Source organism: Melozone crissalis, unplaced genomic scaffold, assembly GCF_028551555.1.
Source record: "Melozone crissalis strain CALT ecotype California unplaced genomic scaffold, PUWL_Pcris_2 ptg000042l_1, whole genome shotgun sequence".
In the NCBI taxonomy this organism is placed as follows: domain Eukaryota; kingdom Metazoa; phylum Chordata; class Aves; order Passeriformes; family Passerellidae; genus Melozone; species Melozone crissalis.
This window is the reverse complement of record NW_026535820.1, coordinates 64,828,373-64,852,241: the sequence shown is the minus strand read 5'-3', so window position 1 is coordinate 64,852,241 and position 23,869 is coordinate 64,828,373. Positions and strand designations below refer to the sequence as shown.

The 23,869-nt window shown below is 38.0% G+C and overlaps 1 protein-coding gene across 1 annotated transcript in view; it reads left to right on the top strand.

Annotated features, from left to right (window-relative positions):
• TGFBR1 (transforming growth factor beta receptor 1) overlaps window positions 1–23,869 on the top strand; it is a 33,459-nt gene that overhangs the window by 5,793 nt on the left and 3,797 nt on the right. The window contains exons 2-8 of the mRNA XM_054284559.1: window positions 1,335–1,586; window positions 1,973–2,215; window positions 8,187–8,417; window positions 15,175–15,342; window positions 15,851–16,007; window positions 22,595–22,719; window positions 23,362–23,492. Of these exons, the coding sequence (XP_054140534.1) occupies window positions 1,382–1,586; window positions 1,973–2,215; window positions 8,187–8,417; window positions 15,175–15,342; window positions 15,851–16,007; window positions 22,595–22,719; window positions 23,362–23,492 (1,260 nt within the window). The 5' untranslated portion in view covers window positions 1,335–1,381. The remainder of the gene's footprint in view (window positions 1–1,334; window positions 1,587–1,972; window positions 2,216–8,186; window positions 8,418–15,174; window positions 15,343–15,850; window positions 16,008–22,594; window positions 22,720–23,361; window positions 23,493–23,869) is intronic.

The following is a 23,869-nucleotide window of genomic DNA, read 5'->3' as shown; positions in this document are numbered from 1 at the left end:
GAATTTGATCAAATCTCTTCAGTAATAGCAGAAGATGATTGGCAGTGATATGGTTTGATTCAAAATCTTGGGGGAAGGGGATGTTTTAAGAGAATGTAATCTCAAAGTTTGAATCCTGAGAAACATGCATATGTACTTGAGATCCGACTGCCATTTATTTAAATCCATGATAACCAGTGACAGCGAGGCAAAATCTAAGGCAATCCATGTGATTATATTAAACTCTTTAATTTAGATGAAATGCCAGATTTCAGATTTGGGGGACCTTTTGATTGACACCTGTTAATCCTCATTCTTTTGGTGTGAGTTTTTGTATGTAGCCTTGAAAGAGTCTATTTTTATGGCTCAGGACATTTTTGGGGTTTTGATCATAAATGTTGAAGATTTTAAATTTGTCTAAGTTCTCTATTTTAATGTTTCTGTGTGCATGTACACAAGTTCTAGGCCAGCTTTTGCTCTTCAGTGTTGAACAGGTGGACTCAAGATGTATTGATACTTTCATTGTGGCTCCTGCACTATTTTCTGCATGGCTTTGGTGTAAATGCAAGAAGGAGTGCAGAAAGAGCTTAGAAGTAGTAGTCTTCCTTCTCCAAGAACTTCTGCAATGTGAAGAATGAAACCTGATCATCATAGGGTGATTAGCCTGTCATTGCTGCTTCCTTCCCCATGCCCTCTCCTTTACTACTGCAATTGATAGCTTTAGTAAATCACCACCTTCGGTAATGTAAGAGTGTTTTCCTGTGGCTTCATAAATAGCAAATCTAAACCACACTCTGCTTCTGTGAAAGGATCATGCAGGGTTTGGTTTTTAATGAGGATTAAGCTGGTATTTGCCCTTTTGGCACAAAATGGAAACCATCAAGTAATGCATAACATAATAATCCTGGGTGACTGGCAGCATCCCATTTGTCGCTTACTTGAGCTGCACCTGTGGTTACTGTCAAAAAAAAAAGGCATTATTTGTATTTGGTTTGAAAATAGCAGACTTTCATGCAGTGTTGTTTTGAAAGTCTAGAATTTTTGTAGGAGGAACTGTAGTGGTGCTTCTTTACCTGGAGGAACAGCTAGGATTTTAGCCTTTGTCTTTTAATACATTACTATGTAAAGAGAGAGGACTTCAGATCTAAAATTTACTTTCTTCCGCTCATCTCCCAATTTTATTGTCCCACGAAAAGGTCATGTAGCGTTGTTGTTTTTTTAGTGTTGCTCTTCTGCGTTTATGTAACCAAAAGAGCCTCCTAGCACTCTGAATTTGTATCTCTTTAGTCATTTAAATTGCTTCTCAGCTCGGAACATGTACCAATACTAACATTAATGCTTTTTTCTCAATACAGAATTGGAGTGTTACTGCCAGCTATGTACAAAAGACAACTTTACGTGTATGACAGATGGAGTGTGTTTTGCCTCAGTAACACGAACTGCAGACAAAATAATGCGCAACAGTATGTGTATAGCAGAAATTGATCTGATTCCCCGAGACAGGCCTTTTGTTTGCTCACCCTCCACCAGAGATGGAGTCCATACTGTGTCTCATTGCTGTAACACACCTCTCTGCAATAAAGTAGAACTTCCAATTCCAACACCAGGTAGGGGATTTGGGATTTTTGCTCTTTTGTTTGTTTGATTTTTTTTTTTTTTTCATTTTTTCAAACAACATTCTGTAAGAGTGGAAGTGTAGGTAAATTTGAAGGCCTAAAGTACACCTTAGATTCTGTAAAGACAATTTCATGATATTTGAACAAGAGTTATCTTCTGGATATGGATGTTAGGGACAGTTTTGAAGACTTAAATAAAGTGTAAATAAGCACATTGCTTTTGTCCTTTTTAGTGCTTTGATTCTGAAAAAAGTTACTGTGCAAAAGCTTTAACAAATGCATTGAAATAATTTGAGTATTGCTGTGGGATACTATAAGTTTAGTAGAAAAAACGAAAATTAATCGGTTTTATCATTTTCTTTTATTTTCACTTTCAGGCCCTACTCCAGAAAAACCAGCTTCTAACCTAGGACCTGTGGAACTGGCTGCTGTCATTGCTGGACCAGTCTGTTTTGTCTGCATTTCGCTGATGTTGATTCTATACCTTTGTCATAATCGTAGTGTAATTCATCATCGTGTGCCAAGTGAAGAAGACCCTTCATTGGATCGTCCCTTTATATCAGAAGGAACCACTTTAAAGGATTTAATTTATGATATGACAACTTCAGGTTCTGGGTCAGGTAATGGGACACTTCTAGTAGTAATTACTTTGTGCTTAAGAGCCTTGTAAGACATCTAGTTTTTTTAATATTGTCAAATATACTTAAACTTCTAATTAACTGGTGAAAATACTAGAAAAGCAATTTCCTGTACATTCAGTCAACATCAGTGAAGATTCAATGTATGGAAATAAGTGAAGAAAAAGAAACACTGAATTGTTACTGCCCTTCCTTATTCTCAAAGTAGGCTGATTTATATAAATTATATAATTCAGGAAATATCACAGTCATCTATCGTAAATGTTTTGTGTTCTGTAAGGCTGTCACTTACCTTTTTTGTTCTGTACAGCCTATCTACACAACCATTTTCTGTGGTTTTTAGATAATTTTGTGAAGGGTATTTTTTAGCTTTCAATTGAAAACAAGAAATTGTAGCTATTGGTGTATGAAGAATATTGTGAGTTAATATTTTAGCCAGTTCTTCCCTTACAGAAGATATTTTTCAGTTGCAAATAGCATTTCTGTGTGTAGAATGGATGCAGTATGCCGATCATGTCTGATGAATGTCTGTCCCTTTATTTTGCGGTTTTTTGTTTTAATTCTGACTTGAAGAGGTGTTGCTCTGGGAAGATGAAGCATTACTCTGTTCACTGCATAGAGTTTCAGCTATTGTAACTGACCATTAATTGCTTATAGGATTATGGTGGTCTCTGAAATAAAAATGTAGTTTAATAGGTGTTAGGGGATGATATGCCGGGTAAATCATTGCATAAATTAATGGATCTTTGGTCTATGTTAGGGAGAGAGACATCAGTTTGTGTACTGCAACCTTTTACCAACCTTCTACTATATAAAATTTAAGTAACTTAATACTGAAAATATTTCCTACTACTTTCAAACCTGTGTGTTGAAACAATGATGCCCTTTCAGAACACTTTCTACAAAGAAAGACTCTGATTCTCAATTGCTGCATCCTTTTTTTTGTTTCCTCAGAACTGGAAAAAAATTAAACAACAAAACCCAGCTATCTAGGTTGTTTTTCTTTTCCAAGGACAGTAACTGGTAAAACTGTTTAGAGTCCGTTGCTTTGTCAAATAAAATTATTGTAACTTCCTGAACATGTTTAAAATCTAGATCAAAAGTTCATTTTAGTCATATCTTTTCTAAAGAAGGTGAGTTTGCACTAGATGTGTAGGTCATTGTTTCAGCTGAGAAAGCTTTTGTGTGTTCAATAAGATTTGATCCTGGTAAGGGTAAGTTGTTTTCTGGTTAGAACTGGAGTTTTAGTAATTTGTGTTCATATCAGTTTTCTCATTTACTTGCAGAAGTAGCTAAGTCAGATAATGACAGTGGTTAGTAGAACTTCCAATGTATTGGGCTAGAGCTTGATAAACGCAAGTGCTGGACTGAGGTCTCCAGTTTTGTTTGTTCTAGGAAGGATAGACAGTAGTCAGGGATAGAGATAATATCTAGGAGTCAGAGATTTACATATCATGGAATCCAGGAAAATGTGATATATGTAATTGTTACACTATTAGAAGTGTGACACTCGTACTTAATGTCTGCAGATCTAGACTTTTCCTAAGGAAGGCTGAAAACAATTTCTAATTAAAATTCAAACTTAGTTGTTAATTGGTCTTTTCATTCATTATCAGGAATAATCCTCTGTTTTTTCTTCTGGCCTTCTTACCTGTGGTGATTCTGAACCTCTCTTTTTGTTTGAGAACTCTGGAAGTACTCCTTCAGAATAAGCTCTTGAAAAGCAGAGACTCCAAGTTAGAAGAAACTTATGATTATTCCTCTGGAGCACATGGCTAGAAACTACTGACCCTTCCCTTGCCTATGTGCAAATTACTTTTTAAGTAAAAGGAGCATGCTAGGGAATTGCTAAGCTTTCACAGCTGAATCCAGGGCACTCAGGCTGGTGTAGACTCCCAGAGCATCTGACCTACTATGGTATTTGAGCATTGGCTACTGGTGAGTGCATCCAAGGAGCAAAACCAGCAAATGTGGTTGAATTTGACTTATCCCTAAGGGAACCTCTTCACTAATTTGCTTTTATGCTTGAAAGGCTGTAAAACAAGGCTGAATGTTTCCTTAAAAGCAATCTTTTAACTTCAGCTGCAGTGAGTTCCATGTTGTTGAGCTGTTTGTAAAACCAGAATTAGCCTTATTTAGTGTTCTCTAGTTTGCTTTGATTATGGCAGTGAAATAGGAGATGGTTCAGCTACTTACTTTCTGTACTGTTTGTTGACATTGTGTGTATTTGCAATGACTTGTGTCACTTTGTCTCAGAATTAGTCAATCAATGACTATACATATTCATGGTGCCTTAGTACTTGAATTGATAACTTTTGTGTCCCCTGAAGTATGCCTACAGCATTTGAATCTCATTTAAATGTGTATTTTTATCCAGACTTTGGGTATAGCACATTTAAAGTTGAGAAGACTGTACATTTATGGAATAAACTGGAGGTAGAGAAAAGGGTCTCCAAAGGGAGAAGAGTTAGAGCTGCTGGTTAAAACAGTGCTTAGCCCTGTCAGAAACTGAACTGTCTGAAAGGGATGGTGTTGGGACAAGAGATTGCCAAAACACAATGGAAGTGTACAAAACAGGCAAAATAATCCAGACCCAAGAGGCACAGCTAAGAACGTGTTTTGTTTGGTGACGCAAAAGCCACATTCTACTCTTAAATTCATGCTGAGAGACCAGAAGAGCTCATAGTAAAATAAAAAGGATTCTACCAATTTTGTTAATTCAGTATTCTCTGATGAGAAGTGTATAAAAGAGAGAAATAATCAGAGCTCTAAAAATGAGCTTCCTATTCAGACCAAAAGGGAGGAGGATTCATTTGTTGCAATGATGAATAGTAAGCTGCTATTAATTATTTGGTCTTGACTTAACATTAGTGTTGCCATGCTGTTCCATGATGAACAAGACCTGAAATAAGGAGATACTCCATGAAAGGCATTAATGAAACATCTAAAATAGACCATTCTGGCAAAGCTACAGCTTCTAAGAGAAGGATTTCAAAGCCTCTTGGAGCTGAGAATGATTTTCAGATCATGATGCAGATCTCTAAATATCAACTACATATTGTAATGACAGATGGGGATGCCCATCTGTTACTGTCTTAACTTCCAAATGACGAAGTCACTTAGTTACAAGGGAGTAGGAAGAATTACCTACAACAAGGAGAAGCTTTGGATAGTATTGGTAGGCAACTTCCAGCAGGAACTTAAGCTATTTAGAAATCTAAAGGGTCACAGAAATCAATGCAAAGTTGAGTCAGCTGAAGTGACTATAAAGCTCCTTAAAAACTATTTTGCAATTCATAAACTTGTAGGGAATAAGATTTTCACAGTTCATGGAATGTTGTTTTTTTTATTACTCATCAGAGGAAGTCTTACGCGTGGAGACTTACGAACAAGAACAAAATTCTAGCTGCTACTTTTGTTGGCTTCCTGCCGTGCTCTAGAACTTACTTCCTGAATTATCCAATTCAGTTACAAACTCCTTATGCATTAGAAAGTCACTAAACTAATCAGAGTACACTTAATATATGAAAAAGAAAACTAACTTTCTTTTTTTGTCAGATTTCCAGAAGGATTGAGGATACTGTATGATATAAGAAAATTATGATGAAGGTTTCAGGAATAAGTCAGGTGACCATGGTGTCAAGGATGACCTAAATTCAAGGTGTCAGACACTGAGCTGCTGTTTAATTTAATATGGGCTCAAATTTTCTTGTTCTTCTGATTGGCAAACTGGCTATCATCTTTCTTCATACACAGTTAAAAGGAGGTGTATCTGAGAGCATGGAGTACAGTTGTGCCCAATGTGTATGTGAAAGGCTGAGGCTGTAGCTGTCTCCTGTGAGATACTTTTCAGGCAGTCTGGTTCACAGCACAGCAGTTGCTCAAGGTCCTGGTGATACAGACTTGTGTGTCTTCTGTAGCAAAATGAGGGAATTGCTCAGTTCCAACAGAAAGTCTGTAATGAATTGCTATGAATGCAAGGTAAATATGGATTCCAGTCTTCTAGAAGAAGCAGTAGTAAGGGAAAGATTAGTTTCAGATATACAGAAGCAAGTTGGATCTTGTAAATATTGTAAAAATAAATATAGGAGTAAGTGGATAGATCACAGTAAGGTTTTTATCCTAGAGTGACATGTTGATTTGCTGAATGGGAGTTTGTAATGTGAAATTGAAATGCATTCTGTCTAGAAGGTTTAGAGGTTAGTATATGTTTAGCTGATATCCTTGGACGTATATGTTAAATAAGGAGAGATGTCTATAATAGGTGCAGCAAGTCGAGAGCAGTGCATCTGAAAGTGGGAATATACAGACAGTTTTCTGATACAACTCTATGGCCTATCACCCATTTCAGGTGCACAGAATCAGCTTGTACTTGACATATGCTTATAGATTTTGCAGCAGTGCATAAATTTTAAGGAAGAAGCCTTCTCTGGCCAATCAAGTAAAATTTCACATTATCACGGTTCAGTTTGGTCCTGTGTTGTTTTTGTCTGGTCTCTTCTGCATTTCAAAAGTCTCTCCATAAGGAATGAAGGTTAGGCTTCTCAGAAGAGCCTCTATAGTTTGGGCATGCAGCACAATTCATCTGAGGACTATTACAGCAAAAGTTTTAACTTGCTCAATAGACATTATTACAACACCTGACAATGATTAAATTGCTGGTATAGTGTACATTTTTTTTCCTTCCTGTCTTCGTGTAGGTATGTTGTCAGCATAGACCATGCAGAGAATTCCTGTAGGTCTAGAATTTTTGAGGAGCTGTTCTGAACACTCAGTGTTTTAATTTGCCCTTCTCAGACTGAGACACAAGTGTGGCAATGCTTCCAACTAGATCAGATGTTCTTCTAGTGCCGCTGTTAGCAAAGACTGTCCGAAGGTGGACAAAAGTTAATTATCTGAGCTATTAGTTGGGATTTGTTTTCTATAACATAAGGAAATGCAGGTGTTCTGTCAGATATTGGAACAGTGATTATGGAATAACAGATTACTTTGTAAAGTGTTTGGTTAAAGTGAAATAATCCTATACCAAAAGAGCTTATCATAAGCAGATAACCTGGCTGATGTTTTCATCCTGCAGTGTGGTATCAGTGTGGAATCCAGTGACAAGCCCTGCAGTTACAACAGGAAAGATTTAAAATAAACAAAAAGCCAGCCTGGTTGAGGGATGCCAGTGCTGCTTGTTGTATAAAATTACTGAAGTGTACTGAAGAGGTAATCTGTGTTGAAAGCATGTAAATGTTCCAAAGCTATAAGACCTTGATGAATGTAAACATTTTTCTCAATTATAATTACAGTGAGATGCACAAGAATGGCCTGTAAAGCGGAAAGCTTGCATTACAAGGATGTTTTCCTATTTTACAGTGACTCGGGATTACTAAGATGCTATTGGCACACCAAAATCCAAATGGGTGTGGATTTTCAGCAGTCGGTGTTGCTGATAAGTGTGATTTAACTAACTTAGAAATGGACTATCTAGTGATAAGCCAAGTAAATTAACCTGTAGCAAAAGTGCCAGGAGAGTTGTGGGCAGATCCTTTTTCCAAAAATAAAGAAAAAACTCACTTTCATCACTAACAAGCAACCCAAAAGAAAACCCTAAACCTGGTCCTGACTGCCTCATCATTGCTTCTTTTTAGCATTTAAATAAAACATTATGGCTCAGCAAGTGACAGCATTCCTAACTGAAAGGAAGTTTGTGTTGTGCTTTTGACCACCATAATAGTTTGTAGCATAATCTCCATGAGTACTTACTTGTTAGCTGGCCTTTTAAGGGTGAAGGCAGAAACTTAACTATGTGCTTGCTAGCAGTCCTCAACAAGCAGTTAGAATGAACATACTCTCTAAGATTTTAAGAGAAATGCCGTAATAGAAATAAGATCTCATATTCAGTGTGTGGGATAAATACTAATTCTGTAGAGTCATATTTAAAGCAAATGTAAAATCTTCTTTTTAGGTTTACCTTTACTTGTGCAAAGAACAATTGCAAGAACTATAGTACTTCAAGAAAGCATTGGTAAGGGTCGCTTTGGAGAAGTCTGGCGGGGGAAGTGGAGAGGAGAAGAAGTTGCTGTGAAGATCTTCTCTTCAAGAGAGGAACGGTCGTGGTTTCGAGAAGCAGAAATTTATCAGACAGTTATGCTACGCCATGAAAACATTCTTGGATTTATAGCTGCAGACAACAAAGGTTGGTGACGCTATGAATTTGTTTTGCTGATTCTGCATCTGGTCAGAATAGGCAGTGCATGAAGGAAAAAAATGTGAGAATCCATGTAACAGTAGCAAAAAATAGTTTTGTTACTGCAGGAGTTCAGGCTTTGGCACATTTTTCATAGGTTTAATGAAGGAAAAAGTACATTGTCTCTTTTTTTGGAAGAATGTGCTTTGTTTAAATTTGTTTAAAATGCTTTGGTATCAAAAAGGAGATGCGTATCATGTGAGCCCACACATCTGCTGAATACTTGTACCTGTCATTACCTCATAGCCTAATAATATAGATGTGTGGGACTGAAAGAGATCATCTCTCATCCTGTTGTCCTCATATAAAGTAGGAGGTAGAAGATTTATTCTTAAGGCTGAGTTATGAGATGTTATTCGTTTAGAAGTCCAATTAGAAAATCAATTGTAAAAATGGAATTATTTGTTTCTAGTAGTAAAAAATTATACCTGCTTCCTGAAGCTCTCCTGATGAGCCTTTAATCATCCAGTTAGAGGAACCATTTTTTCAACTTTGATTTGCTGTGATTTTTGGACAGATTAAAGTTTCTTGGATTTTCTTGCAATTCCAGTAAAGTGCCAAGAGTCTGACAAAACCTAGTTTTGGGTTTCTTCCATTAAGGGGAGCTAAGATATTAAGATGCAGTTTCATTCTGTTATTTTCATCTGAAATTGCATGTTTCACCATAAATGGCATTTGACTTCTTTGTGGAGAAAGCATTAACAGAAAATTCTGTCACATTAGAGAGGAGTCAATAACTCACACACATCCTGGATTTTTAAAAGGCTTTCAGTTTTGTGGGAAATTCCTAAGTGGTTTCAGTGAGGGTCAAGTATATGTGAAAGTTCTTTTTAATTACCATTAGATGAATTTCAAGTTTCTATATAAATCTGTAGAATAGGAAAAGAATCCAAGAGATTGTGCAGAGCCCTTCTCCAGGAAAGGGTTATGTAAGTTAACTTGCTCCTGACAGATGTTTGTGCAACTTCTTATCCTTCAAGAGCTTGCAGATCAACACAATACCAGGCAACTTTTTCCTGCAGCTTACTGTGCTTACCAATAGAAACTGTCTTATTTTCATGCCTAGAATTGTATTTGGTAATACCAGCACCTGTGAGAGCTGGAGCTTGCTCTGATTGGCCTAGGGGAGTGAGTATCTGGAGCCTGGGTTTAAAATTAGATCAGCTGCATTAAAGCTATAAATGAAGAGCTATCTCTGCAGAAGCTTTAGCTTCTATTTCTCATTTAAAAGCATAAAGGGTATATTGCAATATCTTGGATGTAACTTTTCACAAAATCCTCTGTAAGTATACCAGTGTCTCATTTTGCCTGAAACCTCCAGATAGTTTGTCCCAAAAATACATTTGACTGCTGTAAAGAGGAGGTATGAGAAAGGTTTCCTAAATGGGTGGGTTTTTAAGATAATTTCTTGCTTGCTGGTTTGTGTTTCAGATGCTATAGCATTTGATTTGGTCATCTTTAGTTTTCTTGTAATATAATATAATGTGATATGAAATTTTTTTCTGTTAATATGCTTTATGTACAAAGAAGAAATCCTTAACTGATAGGTCATGGCACTATTTGAGGTTTTGGGTCTTCAGAGTAAGGCTCTTGTTCTTTAAAGAGAACTAGTTGGTGTCTGGTTTTTAAAAGTAGATAAAAATGTGTTTTGAAAATGCCACTATTCTTGACTGTTTTCTAACAGTATTGCTGTCTGAGCAGAAATCTGTGTTGTTGTTTTTCACCCATCAGTGCAGAACTAATTCATAGTATAACCATCTATATTCTCTCAGTGAGGAAATAATTCACACACAATTTACTCCCTGGACTAAGAATTCAGTCCTGAATATTGAAGGAGGTTAAAACTTCAATTCTTGTTTGGAATACTTCAGGCCGCCTGTATCCCATTAAATGAGAGAACATAGAGTGACCATTATGGGAGTAGTTCTCCCAGTTTAGCAGGTGCACCATCATGGTACTCCAAAAGGAGAAGATGTATCGCAGCATGGCTGTAGAGAACAATGGCTTAAGAACACCAAGTGTTCCAGTGGTTTAAGGAACAGTCCTCCATTGTAGATGCTGGTGCTAACTGAAGAATGTTCATGTGATGCCAGGTGCAAGATTATGTATTCATTCACAGCAGCAATGTCTGCAGAGGGTTGGCATCCATTTCTCTGTAGGGCTGACTTTTGAATGTATTCAGAAGTTACTGCAGTCTGGCTGGAATGCACAAAGTCATTAGACTGCAAGAATCTGTGTGTCTGAGGTACTGCAAAGATACAGTAGAGTATACTGCTGAGATACAGGAGTACTAGTAATTTTAAAATTAGCAAAGGACTAGTAAAAGAGCTAGTAGAACCAAGGCATGCTTCAGTTCTTGCTGCTGCTGAAGGCATTAATAAGGTCTTTCCTCTTACCTCAACTGTGGTTTTTCACAACTGCTGAGGAACATCTGGCTGTCTATTTAGTGTAAAATTGGTGGAAGGGGTTCCTTTGGGTAGGAGGGTGTGTTTGGATTAGAGCTTGTGACTGAACTGCTGTTTTCACTCCTTTTTCTACTACACTCTTTAGACTGTCCATATGCCTTAATGGCATATTCTTCTTTTCTGCTTCCCCAGACCTGTGTCATGTTCAGAAGGCTACAGGAGCTGGTCCAATCTGTCTGCTTCCCATCCTGTAATCCACTAGGAAATGGGTGCTACAGTTAAGGCAGCTTGAGGGCTGAGAAGCAATGAATGATTTTAATTGCAGTTGTGGTCTGCCTGACAACTTCTGTGTTCTGGGTAGCTCTTTGTATAGCAAGTGTGTGCTAACTTCCAAATTCTGCTGCGTCAGGGAAGTTACTTTCAGGGCCATGTGTTGTCTTGTTTTGTGCCATCTAAACGCACAGTTTTTGTGCATGGTTTTTTGTATTGTTCTTTCTAACCCAGTTACTTCAAGGTAAAGTGTGTCAGGGACTACTTAACTGTACTATTCTAGTAACAAAAGAGTAGTGTCAGCAACCATAGTTCACAGTACTAAAGGTTTCTCTGCATTAGCTGGCTGTAAGCTTAACTGGCTTTAGCCTGAGTAGAGGGAATCTGCACAGCTCAAGTGCTTTTCATCATTGAGTCAGATGACTGTGTCAACATGATAGAGTCAAGCTGTTATGCTAACAAGACACCAGTCATGCTCTAGTCACTGACAAAAGTGCTATCTCCCTGAATATCTCCTTTCTAAGAGATTTCTAGTGGGAGATCTTATCTGAATCTGATTTTTTTCAGAGCTTTTTCCTGTTTTTTTTTCCTAATATTACATTATCAGTGTGCCAAAAAAGGCTAAATATCTGCTTTGAAACACTTTGCTACATAACACCACAGAAAACATTTTTGTTTCGCTAGTGTTGATGTGGAAAAACAAAACATTTTTCACTTAGGTGATTCCAATCAATTGATTTTAATTGAAACTTGATATTGTAGGGCACAAATATTAATTCAAACAATTCAACAAATATTAATTCAAACAATTATATATTTGATATAGCAATTGTATAAATTCCTTTCTTCATGAGTCAGCTCTACTAAGATGGATTTTGCTTGAACATTAGTAGTGTTTTCCCCGAACTGTAATCAGTCTCCTGACAACAAATCTGAAAGCTTCTTTTCTCAGAATTTCGATGTTTATTTGGAGTTTAAAATTAAAATCTTTTAGTTCTGAGTGTCCTTGGTGGTATAAAATACTTTCAGGTGTCCTGAAATAGCTGAAATAACCATAATAAATCTCTTAAATATGTTTCAAATAACACATCTGATTTTTTTTGTTAATTTTGAATATTCTGAAATTATTTGAGATTCTTGATCATTGTGAGTTCATAAAATAAATTAGATTGCCTAATCATGGAAAGCTGGGCTACTGTATGTAATTACTATTGAGTGTAATTACTTTTTCCTACCAGATAATGCAAATCCTGTGATTGAAAGCTTTATGGCAGATGCTGTTTACTGTGCAGCTAAAAATACTCAGCTATTTTACAGGTCAGGTTAATTATTACTTGGTAATAATCAACTACTGTCAACAGAATAAGAAGACTTAAGTTTATTGTAACATGTTCTACTTAGAGTGCTAAACAAATGTATGGCTTGTCAAATATGGCAAGGCAAACATAGTAGGTCCCTTCTGATAGCTGGACACTGGACCTATTGCTGCATTTCAGCTTGCCTGTAATTATTTATATAATTGATTTTGATGTAACACTGTCCCTTGTTAAAATCTGGTTGAAGGGTCACAAATATGGCACATAATAGGAAAGAGTCATGGTTCTTCTCAGAGTGGATGGTAAGCCCAGTTTATATTCCTTCTTTGGAAGGAAGTTAGAGCTTGAATATTAAAACTTGCAGGTAATACACAAGATAAAGCTGAACAGAAGAGTCTGTAACCAGCAGCATATTCCCCTTTTAGGAGGAAATGTAGTGTTGAGAGGGGAGGAACTTTATGCAAAGGCACCATAGTCTTGAATCAAAGCTGTGATAATTCTTCAGAAACTGACATCTTTCATAGAGGTTTTTAAAGACAATAGGTCTGGTAGACTAATTAAAATTAGTTTTGTTTCCTTCCATACAGCTAGGTGTCAAGTACAGACACTTGCTGAGGTATCCCAACCCTAAGAAACAGGAGAAGAAATAAAATACAGGACTAAGTAATGAATGTGTATGATGTTAATGCCCAGGAGAGGATTATTTCAGGCAGTGTAGTATCATAACTAATGAAGCAGTAGAATAAAACTGAGTGAAGAAAATATTCTCACGTGATAAGGTTAGTTTACTTGGAACTTCTGCAGCTCTTTGTATATTTAAGAGCATCTTTTCTGTGCCTGTGAACTCCTACCTGTTTCTAGTGATTCTGTAAGACTGTTTAGTGAAACCAATACTCTTGGATTGATTCTTCAGAGACCATAATTCTCTTAGGAAAAAGTCACATTTAATACTGGGCTGAGTTCTATGAGTTTGTGCTTGGATATTGCCAAGTAGCAAGACATGCAGCAGTTCTAACTGAAAAATAACTTAAGATTATTTTTTTAAAATCTTTAATATCTGTGTTCCTTTTTAAAAAACAGCACTTAGGCATCCCAAAAGACTCTTCCTGCAGCAGTAGTGCATTTTACCAGTCTTGTACATGTAGCAAGCCAGCGTTTTCTTTCCATTATGGGAATTGTTTGAATGTATTTTTCCTACCCTGAAGTATTTGGAGTCTTTTTAATTTTGGTAGATTTTTTTATTTTTATCTTTTATTTTTAGATCTTTTAAATGTCATCACTGACTTCCCTAAAAGCATCTAAATAAAAGGGATGTTTGCAAGTTTTCCCACCCCCACCAAAGAGTTAAGTTAAAGATAAGCACAAGTGTTTCTATAAAGGTGGTTTCTTTCAATCTTTAGAGCAAGCATTTTGTACTTCTGGCTTTTGTAGACAAGAGTGTTCTTTGGTAAGTAAATTTTTTTCAGTATGTTTGCAATAGGAAGTAAGTTCTGAACTTCTTTCCTTTTTTTCATGTTCTTCATATTCTTGAGCAATCTTTAGGGACTCTCACATAATAAGACATCTTTTTGATTTGTGCTGAGTGTTCTCACTTGTTCTGAGAGAATAAGGGCTATATAATTCAGACTAGAAGTCCAACAGATGTCTTTTATGGGATAACTGCTCTTCTAAAGAGATAAAAAATTCTTCTGTAAAACTAGCTGGCTATAAAAACATTTTTCAAGTCTGCCACAGGAGAGGTGCTTTTATAACACAACAAAACTGGGAAACCTATTCAGTGGCAGGATTGTTCTTTCCTATTTCTACTTCTTAGGTAAAAAATACTTTTCCTCCCATCTTGATTTGAATTCCTTTGACAGTCTTCTTTCTGTGGCTTAAACTTAAAGGTATTTTGTGTCACTGCTTTAATAATGTGAACAATTAAGTTCTTATATGTCATTTGTATGCCTTGGGATAGTTACAAATGTATTGTGGCACATCTTGTTTGTCATAGTTCAATCAAAAATCAAAGCAAACTGATTTCCTCTGTGTTTTTTGCTTTCTTTACTTGTGTGTCTCCTGGAAACCTCAATTTTGGCCAGTAATTTAGAGGTCATCGGAGGTGGGATTTAACTTTGTGTCTGATTGCTGCTTGTAAGCTTCTACTCTTCTACTCTAGGAGGAAAAACATTTCACTGTGGGAATTGTCTCCTGATAGGAGACTGATAGGTTATGGGAAGAGTGAAGGAATCAGGGAGCAAAGTTTGAAACACTTTTTTTTTTTTTTTTTTTTTGTGATTAGCTGGACAATATTGTGCTAGACTGATAGTGATGGGATTAGTTTTGGATCATGCATTCAGCACTGTTCCCTGTGCCCCACTCTAGTTGGAAACCTAGGGAAAGGCAAGGCCTGGCTAATACCCTGAACAGTTCACCCTGAATATACACCTCAGAATTATAGTGTCACCCGTTTTCTATGGTTTGTGTTTTAATTTAAATACAAGAATACTCACTAAGCTTTTCAGAAACTCTCCCATGGTGTTACCAACCTTTGCAGAGGCATTAAAATGTTACAGGAATAGAAGAGCCTGAGACTAATAGTAAGAGTCTAATTTATAGAGGTTACTTGCAGACCATAATTTGTACTTCATAAGTGTTGTATAGAAGTAGAATATATTGTTTATTTGTCATATATGTGTATGTATGTGTAGTATTCATGCCAGTTTTATTTTGCAGACAATGGTACATGGACTCAGCTGTGGTTAGTGTCAGACTATCACGAGCATGGATCACTCTTTGATTACCTGAACAGGTATACAGTAACAGTGGAAGGAATGATAAAATTAGCTTTGTCCACTGCCAGTGGTCTTGCTCATCTACACATGGAAATTGTTGGCACACAAGGTAATCTTACAATTATTCTGCTTATCATGTGGATATTACTGGTTGGTTTTTTGGGTTTTTTTAAATGACACATAAGTACCTCGTTCTACTCTGTGATGATTTCCAAATTCACAGAACTTCTTAATTTGAAAGGCTTTTTGCCTTCTTTTCTCTGGTATTGTGATGTAACAATCCTTCGTACAAAATACCTGTTAAAAGGCACCAAGAAATGGTGCATGTAGCATCTTCTTAACTTTGAGTTGAGATAATGTTTGAGTAGGATGTGTGTGCAATAAATACTTGCAGGAAGAGGGAAAGGAGCAAGTGGGGTGTACAGTAAACATGAAAGGCACTTTCCTGAACACCCAGACAATCTACAGTAAATGATTTCAGGAGGTATCCTGATGCACATAAAGTGTCAGAACTGGAAGGAATTCTGTTCCTTCAAACAGAAGCTTGCACCAGGCTCAGAATAAAAGGAGGTTGGTTTGGAATTTTTTTACAAATTCTCTTTTTTTTTCCTTTACAGGCAAACCAGCAATTGCCCACAGAGATTTAAAATCAAAAAACATATTGGTGAAAAAGAATGGAACATGCTGCATTGCAGATCTAGGATTAGCGGTTAGGCATGATTCAGCTACAGACACAATTGACATCGCCCCAAACCACAGAGTGGGAACAAAAAGGTAAAATCATTTATGTGATGTATCTGGCAACATTTATGATAAAATGCTTTGGTTTTTCTTGTCCCATACAAATTTGTGTTGATAGAAATATAAATAGCAGGAAAATGTAATGGCAGATAGAGTTCTTAGGCACTTCCTTGTCAGCTGATATTTCAGTTAGATGGTAGGCGCTTAAAAGGCACGTTCAATGTTGGCTTGTGTAAAATACTGAAAACTTGGTAAGTGTTGTAGGGCACAAATATTAACTCAAACAATTAAGAGATTTCATGACTGATGGTTTTAGAGACTTCAGTGCTCTCTTTCTTCTTCTTGCCGTGTATTGCATGGAAATCAGGAGTGTAAAACAGGATATTGGTAGTGACAGTAAAAAGCTGTGGTTGTCAGTGTGAAGCCTTGTGTGGAAGAACATACAAGGTGCAGAGTCTTGGACACAGGGCTGTCTTGAAATCACATTTTTTAAGGAAATGCAAGAAGTTAAAACAGTCATCTTTGTCATTTAATGCATAAATAGAATCTTAAGTGGATGAGTCAATATAGTCTGTCTTAAAAGCTTTTTCTGAATTTGGAAATAGAGATTTTTCTTCCCCTAGAAGAATTCAGAGCTGTTTAACTGAGTCAGCACAAGTGCAATAAAACTTGCTGTGAGTAATTTATCATTGGTGAACCTTCAGGCAGTAATAACTGGAAGCTATAAATAAATTTCCCTTAGTAATCCGTGTAGCTATACGGCATACAGACGTAGCAGCGCTAACAGTGAACCACAGCAAGCATTTTGGATGTGGGCAGCTTTTCATTCTTCTAATGCCTAGAGGTTCAGTGCTGTGTCAAACTGGAGTTTGACACAGCACTGAATGTGTGACAGCTAAGCAAGCCCATATGGCTTAGCAGTGTTTGAAAAAATTGTGTTGATGTTGTCCAATCTCCAGTTTATATATCACAACCACTTTTTTTTCTATATCCCTTTAGTAAGCGATACTGCGAGGTGGGAGGTTGATTGAGGTTTTTACAGTGACCTGGGATGCCCCTTGAGCTATGTCTTTGTGGAAGGGAAAAAACCCTTAAACATTATTTGAAGGCTCAGTTAACTAAAGCTTTTAGAATATGTACTGAAAATTTATTTTACTGATGTGTACACCGTGACGTTACTTTGTTCTAAAGCTCTGCTATACTAGTCCTTTGCCAATTTTAAAAATACCACACAAATGGTCAGGCAAGATTTATTTTCTGAACTACTTCTAAATTATAAGGAACTGAGTATTATTCTTTCTCAAAGTGTCCAGTAGTGGGCTTTTTTCAGAATTCATCATTACAAATTTAGCTGTATGCAGGGCACAGGCCACGTGTGATTTTTGAATTTTCTACTACACCTACATGCAAAGGAAAATGACGTACAAATCAGTTACTTTCTTTAGTCTTGGCACTGGAGAAAGCATCCTTTCAGCTGTGTTTGCAGTTCCCACTTACCGGATCTTTTCTTGCATAGGCATTATTAAATTGCTTGTTCATCTGTCTTATGCTTCTTCACAAGGGAAAGCTGTAGGAACTCTTGCTTGCTGCAGTGGGCAGCAGAACTAAATCTGTTTCCCCTTTTAAAGACATTAGTCATTTCTACCTCTCTGAAAATTACTCATTCTTGTAAAAGACTTAGACCCTTCTTCTTCCTCTTGTGCGTTCTTAGGTAAGTAACTGCACCTCTGATTAATTTTTCATAATACAGTTCAAGTCTTACCTGTTCAGTGACAGTTGTAACTCCTACTGATTGCCACTGCTGGTACCTCTTCTGCACATGGAAGCTTTGTGTACAAGTTCAGGGAGATTTGGTGAAGTCTGTTTTTCTAATGATTGTTGTAAAAATGTATGTCTAGGGAGCAAGCAGACTTACTCTTGTGTGAGTGATCAGGGTGTTGAGTCAAACTGATGATCCCTCTTTCTGACTGAATTCTCTGACTTTATTTCTTTTCTGTTCAGAGGCTTAGCTTTACCAGAGGGGTGAACTGTGTGCTTTCACAGCTCAGCCTGCAACATAAAGCAGGGAATGTGAGCTTTAAACTGAGAAGGAAATAGAATCTCTCTCTCACTCCCTGAGGCAAGTAAAAAACCCTTATTCTCCTCCTATTTTTTTAGAAGTGTGGCCCAGCTGTTACTTTTGATAGTTCAGATATGTTGTGTTTTAAAAGAAGTTTGGCAGCAAATTCTTACCATGTGGGCTTCTTAGAAGTTTACCTAAACAAAATATGGGCAGAATTCTACCTTGTAGAGTATAGGATTGATGAAAGGAGATGCCACATGACATTTTGTGTATGGGTCTAGTTGATGACACAAAGCTCCCTATATGTTGTACAAGAAATTCAGACAACTAGTACTGGGCTTTTGGACTAAAAGAGATGGGAGAAAGAGGTCAGCAGGCACCCTAAGTTTGTCAAGACCATGCTCAACACACTTCATACCCTTCTTTGTAGACTTATCATTTTGTTCTTGGATGATATTGAGCTGCAGACCTTGCTCAGAAGGTCAGTTACTCTATGAAACAGAGTTGCTCTCTCCAGAACCTGAAATACCACTTCTGCCAGGCAATGCATTTCCAACACATAATCTGACAAGGAAATGCCTACTTCTCTCCCTTTTGTGTAACAGCCATGAAATGGCTGAGCTGCTGACCTCACTGCACAACCTCCTTGCCTTTCGCGTCTCTTGTTCCAGCAGTAATCTCTCAGCAGTCATTCACCATTCTGTGTCATGGAAGCCAAAGCCAATCTAAATGCATTGATGGAGGACCACAGTAAGTCAATTTGCCAATGGAACTCACGTAGAGGGGGGATTTTTTGCCACATTCAGGCCTCTTGTGGTCTTTCCTGTTAAAAACCTTGTTCTTTGGATGGTTCATGGAAGTCAAGAGAATCTCCTTTACTGCGTTTTTAGTGTTTCCGGCTGATATCTTGCACCATGGTTGGGGTTTCTACTTACTGTTTTTTCAGGTCCATCACTCTTTTCATCCTCATGGCATCTCAAGATAGATCAAATATTCTTTCTGCTAGGCTCCAAGATAATCACTTAGTGTCAAGCACATGAAGTACCATAAGAGTATCCCGTAATGCAGAATCCTTGGAGAGCATTAAGGTGTTCACCACAATCTTCCATTCTTGATTAAAACATCTTTGATCTGGGTGGACCAGAACAATTTGAACCTCGCCCATATCAAAGATTGCAACAATACTTAATACTCCACTTCCATTCAATAAATACTGTCAAAGTAAACCTTACACTCAACTCAGACAGTTGTCCTCTGCTTGTGCTGTGTTTATTACTTGTGAGGAATTTGTATGCCTTAGGAGAACTCTCATCTCAGCAAACTTTGTTGAAGTTCTGGGTAATTCAGAACAAATGCAACTATTTGTTGCAATTTTTTACATATCTTCATAGTCCTTGCTTCCTTCTATCTATGTAATTTCTGTAAGAATATCTGTAGTACTGAGGGAGTTCTGAAATTTCTTAAAAGCAGTGTGTCTTGCATTCTGCCTACCATCCCTGATACTGGAAAAGAAAATGCTGTTGATTAAATGAAACTATGTCTAGGCTTCTGTGACTGTTCCAGAGGTAGAGCTATTGCCTGGCATTGTATTCCACTCCAGTATTCTGCACTTGTTGCTTTTTTACCTCTCAACACTGCTCTTCAAAGCCCAGGTGTGACTGTTGGCCTGCTTCATTGGTATGTCAGCCTGAGACTGCTGGGGTGGTGATGTGGAGAAACACACTGAACTCAGCTAAACATCACATACTGGATTTAGCTGCCAGAACCCAATCAGAATGAGAGAGCAGTGCTGCCACTGATGTTGACTTGATGCAGCAAATAACATTCACTCTTTCCAGCAGCCAGCAGGGATGCTGCTGTCAGTAGCTCTTGCAGTAAGGTCTGCACTGATGTTTTGCTTGGTGTTCCCATGTCAGACTTACTAAACAAGGTAACAATCACTTGGATGCCATGATGGGTTTTCAGGCCTTGTTTCTTAAGAGAAACTTGGTTACAAGGAGCTGTTTCTCCTTGCAGGAATTGTGGATAAACCAAATTGATGTGCACAGTTGTTGATTTGTAACCCACATAATTTACTAATTTTTTTTAAAAGCATGGTTTACAGTGGGATTTGCAAACTGTATGATGAAAAATTGGGTACTGCAATGATAGTGGGCTTTTGTCAAAAAATTTTTAACAGTGCTGATTTCTTAACCAGCACTTCTTGTCTACTCCTGCTTTAGGCTTCTTAAGGGATATTTTAAGTGGCTGCTATAGTTTTTCAGATTACAGGAAGTGGGGCTTCCTCTAGCCTGACCCTTGGAGCCCAGCTGGTGTGTTCCAAAGGGCCAGGACTCTGTTCATCTGAGGCCCATGGATATGGCTGCTGCTTTCTTCCTTGGGATCCAACCAGTCATACACTGACACGTATTGTACTGATAGGGCTGATTATACAGATTGCTGTGCACCATGTGCTGTCTTCAACACCCACATGAAACACTGTCAGAACTTGTATACAACATAACTATAGACAGCCAAGTCTCCTGCCTTCTCTTCAGCTGATCAGGATTGAACTTCATTAGTGAAAGTGCATACTCCCTTCTGCAGCCTCACAACTCCATGCATGTTTATGAGCTGCTCAACCATCTATCCAAGGCTTGCTGTGTCTAATGCTCTGAACTCCATGGATCTCATACTCACCAGCTGGGTTAATGCATAGCAGCAAACAGCTGATGTATTTGTATGCATGCCTACCTGTATAGATTCCCTCAAATATCCGCATGGGCTCTTGTCCTGGCAGATATCCCTGCCTGGGTTGCCTGGATGCTGGCTAGACCAGCTTGAAGGTTGCTAGTTAATTACAGTCCTGCACACCAGCTGTGCAGGGTTGGAGAAATGCAAATCTTCTTTCTCAGCCCAGCAGCTGGTGCCCAGGCACACAGACCTTGCAGTCTGTGACTCCCACTCCAGTTGCTGGTGCTGAGAGACCCCTATGTGGGATCTCAGTCTCTCAGAACTGGGGGGCTCAGGAGTCCTGGAATGCTGCCAGAAATGTCTGGTGGCTGGACTTTGATCCCACATGGGAGATGACATCAGTATGAGGACGGGAGGATTTCACTGGGGTGAATGGTGAAGGGACAAGTTAATTGGAGTGTGAGATACAGGGTTTAAGATCCCTGTACAGGGGGGTCTAGAGAGGCAAGATGGAGGGATTGGGGCGTGCCCTTCTCCTTCTTCTTCTTCCTCTAGGCCTCCATCTTCTGTGGTGATGTTGGCACTCCGGGATTGGACCTTACTAGGGGAACACTGGTTAATAAGGGTAGAGGGTATTGGAGAAAAATGATAAATATTGTATACGTAACTCCGGGTATAAAGATAGACGACCGCCCCAGGGGCTCGCAGTGTGTGCCCGTGGCTGACTGCTGAGCAGAACTCTGTCAGGCCAAGAGAAAATCTTTTAGATAAGCAATTAATAAACACCGAGACCGAGAACAAATCTGAAGCTTCCTCTCGTCCTTTCGAACCCGGGGGCCCAAGGCCATCTTTGGGCTTTTCCCAGACCATCTAAACAGCACCCAAAATCCAACACCCCTACTCTGTTTTTCTCATCCCCTTTCTCTGCTCTAGCTAGTGCCTGTAAGCTGTGACTATGAAGCCTGTGATCCATGGTTTTATTTCAGTATCTGAAGCAGACCCACTTATTTGTTCCAGTTGCTGGTACCAGGATTTCCTTCACCTTCTATCAGACTACAGTTGCTGGCCCAGAACTCATTCACAGAATGACCACTAGCTCCAAGATAGGTGCTCTTACCATCTGCAGACATGCTCCTAGGACCTGTAGTTCCCCTTCCAGCTACTGATGTTGGACCCTTCCTTCTCTGTAGTTTCAGCTTCATCCCTTGTGCTGCTGCAGTTGCTAGACCTGAACAGACAGACCCATGCCTGCCTCCAGCTGCTGACAGTTCTTAGAGAGCATGTGCACATGGGCTTGAGAGTGAGATTGCACAGAATAGTTAGGATTTAATTAAATAGGATATACTGATGAGCATGTGCAGACTGGCAACCTTTTATGCCACAGGCCCTTTTGCTACCCTTTCCTATCTGTTGCCACACTTCTGTTCCCTGTGTCCTGAACGTTCCTTGATAAGCATAGTGTAGTTGCACAGGCCTTCCTTCAATATCCTCAATCCTTGTGGTGTTCTTCTTTCCCATGTATTAGCAGTCACAAGGTCCAGACTGCACCTCTATAAAGTTAGGCCTGGAGTTTCTTAATAGCCTGTCAATGAAGAACTGGAGACTTCTGGTCTTTGTCACTGTCTCAGTTGTGCCTTTTCTGTCAGGTTTATAGCTCTAGTTTATTGTTTTACACTTTACTTATTCCCCCTATTTATCTGCTTGTTTCTCTTAGTTTACTTATCCCTTTACATTGAATTGTCTCTGATTGGATAATCTTAATGAAGCAGAATTTTCTTTTATCTCCTTTTCCACAAAAATACATTATTTTGTATTTGAGCTGATCAGTAGTGCTGAATTTTTTATATTCTTAAGTGTTTATGAAATAATTTCTTTTTCCACACAGGTACATGGCTCCTGAAGTCTTAGATGATTCCATAAATATGAAACATTTTGAGTCATTCAAACGAGCAGACATCTATGCAATGGGATTAGTGTTTTGGGAAATAGCTCGGCGGTGTTCAATTGGTGGTATGTGGCAATCTTTATAAAATGGGACATATTAGGGAATTATGAGGAACTTACTTAAACTTATTCAGGTTCTGAATACAGTTTGCTCAAAAAACAGTGCAAAGTAATAGCCAGTTGATCTCAGACTTTCTAGTTGTTAATCCTGTAAATGATAACTGGTCTATTCAACCTCTTTCTAAATTGACAGACCATACTTGTTGAAGAAAATAGGAAATATTCTTCTTTTTTTCCAAATATTTACATAGAGGGGAGAAAAGGGTAAAATTTAATACTCTTGTGAGCAAGAGGCAAACACCACAAGATCTAGCTATAATGTGTTCAGATAAATCTATATCTTATTTAAAATGAAGCATGCTGTTATCAATCATGTGCTCTGAAGAAGCATGTTTTTAGTATAGCATGTGAAAGATTTGATGTAGCTTCTATCTCTTCCAATTTTATAAATTTTAGATCCTTTAAGGGTAATGTAAACACTTCTAAGGTGTGGTTAAAGATTTTTGTTTATTTATTTGTCAGTTGTTGCGATGTAGCTTTTAAAAATGAAACCAAGAACTGGTAGGGTACTGATAAGGAACACAGTAAAAAGTGAAGAATACATAATCCAGTGTTAGCTAAAATAAAGCTATTTTCATCCTGTTACAGGAATCCACGAAGATTACCAGTTGCCATACTATGACCTCGTTCCTTCAGATCCTTCTGTTGAAGAAATGAGGAAAGTTGTGTGTGAACAGAAGTTAAGGCCCAATATTCCAAACAGATGGCAGAGCTGTGAGGTATTAACTAACCTTGCTAAAGCTGCTTTAATGGACACTAGAGCTTTTAGTGATTTCAGTGGCTTAAAAATCATGCTTATTGTTGAAGGGAGAAGAGCTGCTTTTAGGAGAACTTAATTAATTTCATTCTAATCATTATGGTTTTATTAAAAGCATTGTTCCTTGGTTATACATAAGTATTTAAATGTAATTTCATAAAAATTAATAGCTAACTCTGCATGGAGGATTCTAGGATCCCTTCCTGTGAAGCATAGATGATGCTATTATAAATTACAGCTAGTCTGAATTACATTATGCAGGAAGCATCCTTGTAAATACATTGTACTGTGTCTGGCTGGGATTGAGTCAGTGTCCTTCATAGCAGGCTGCATAAGGCT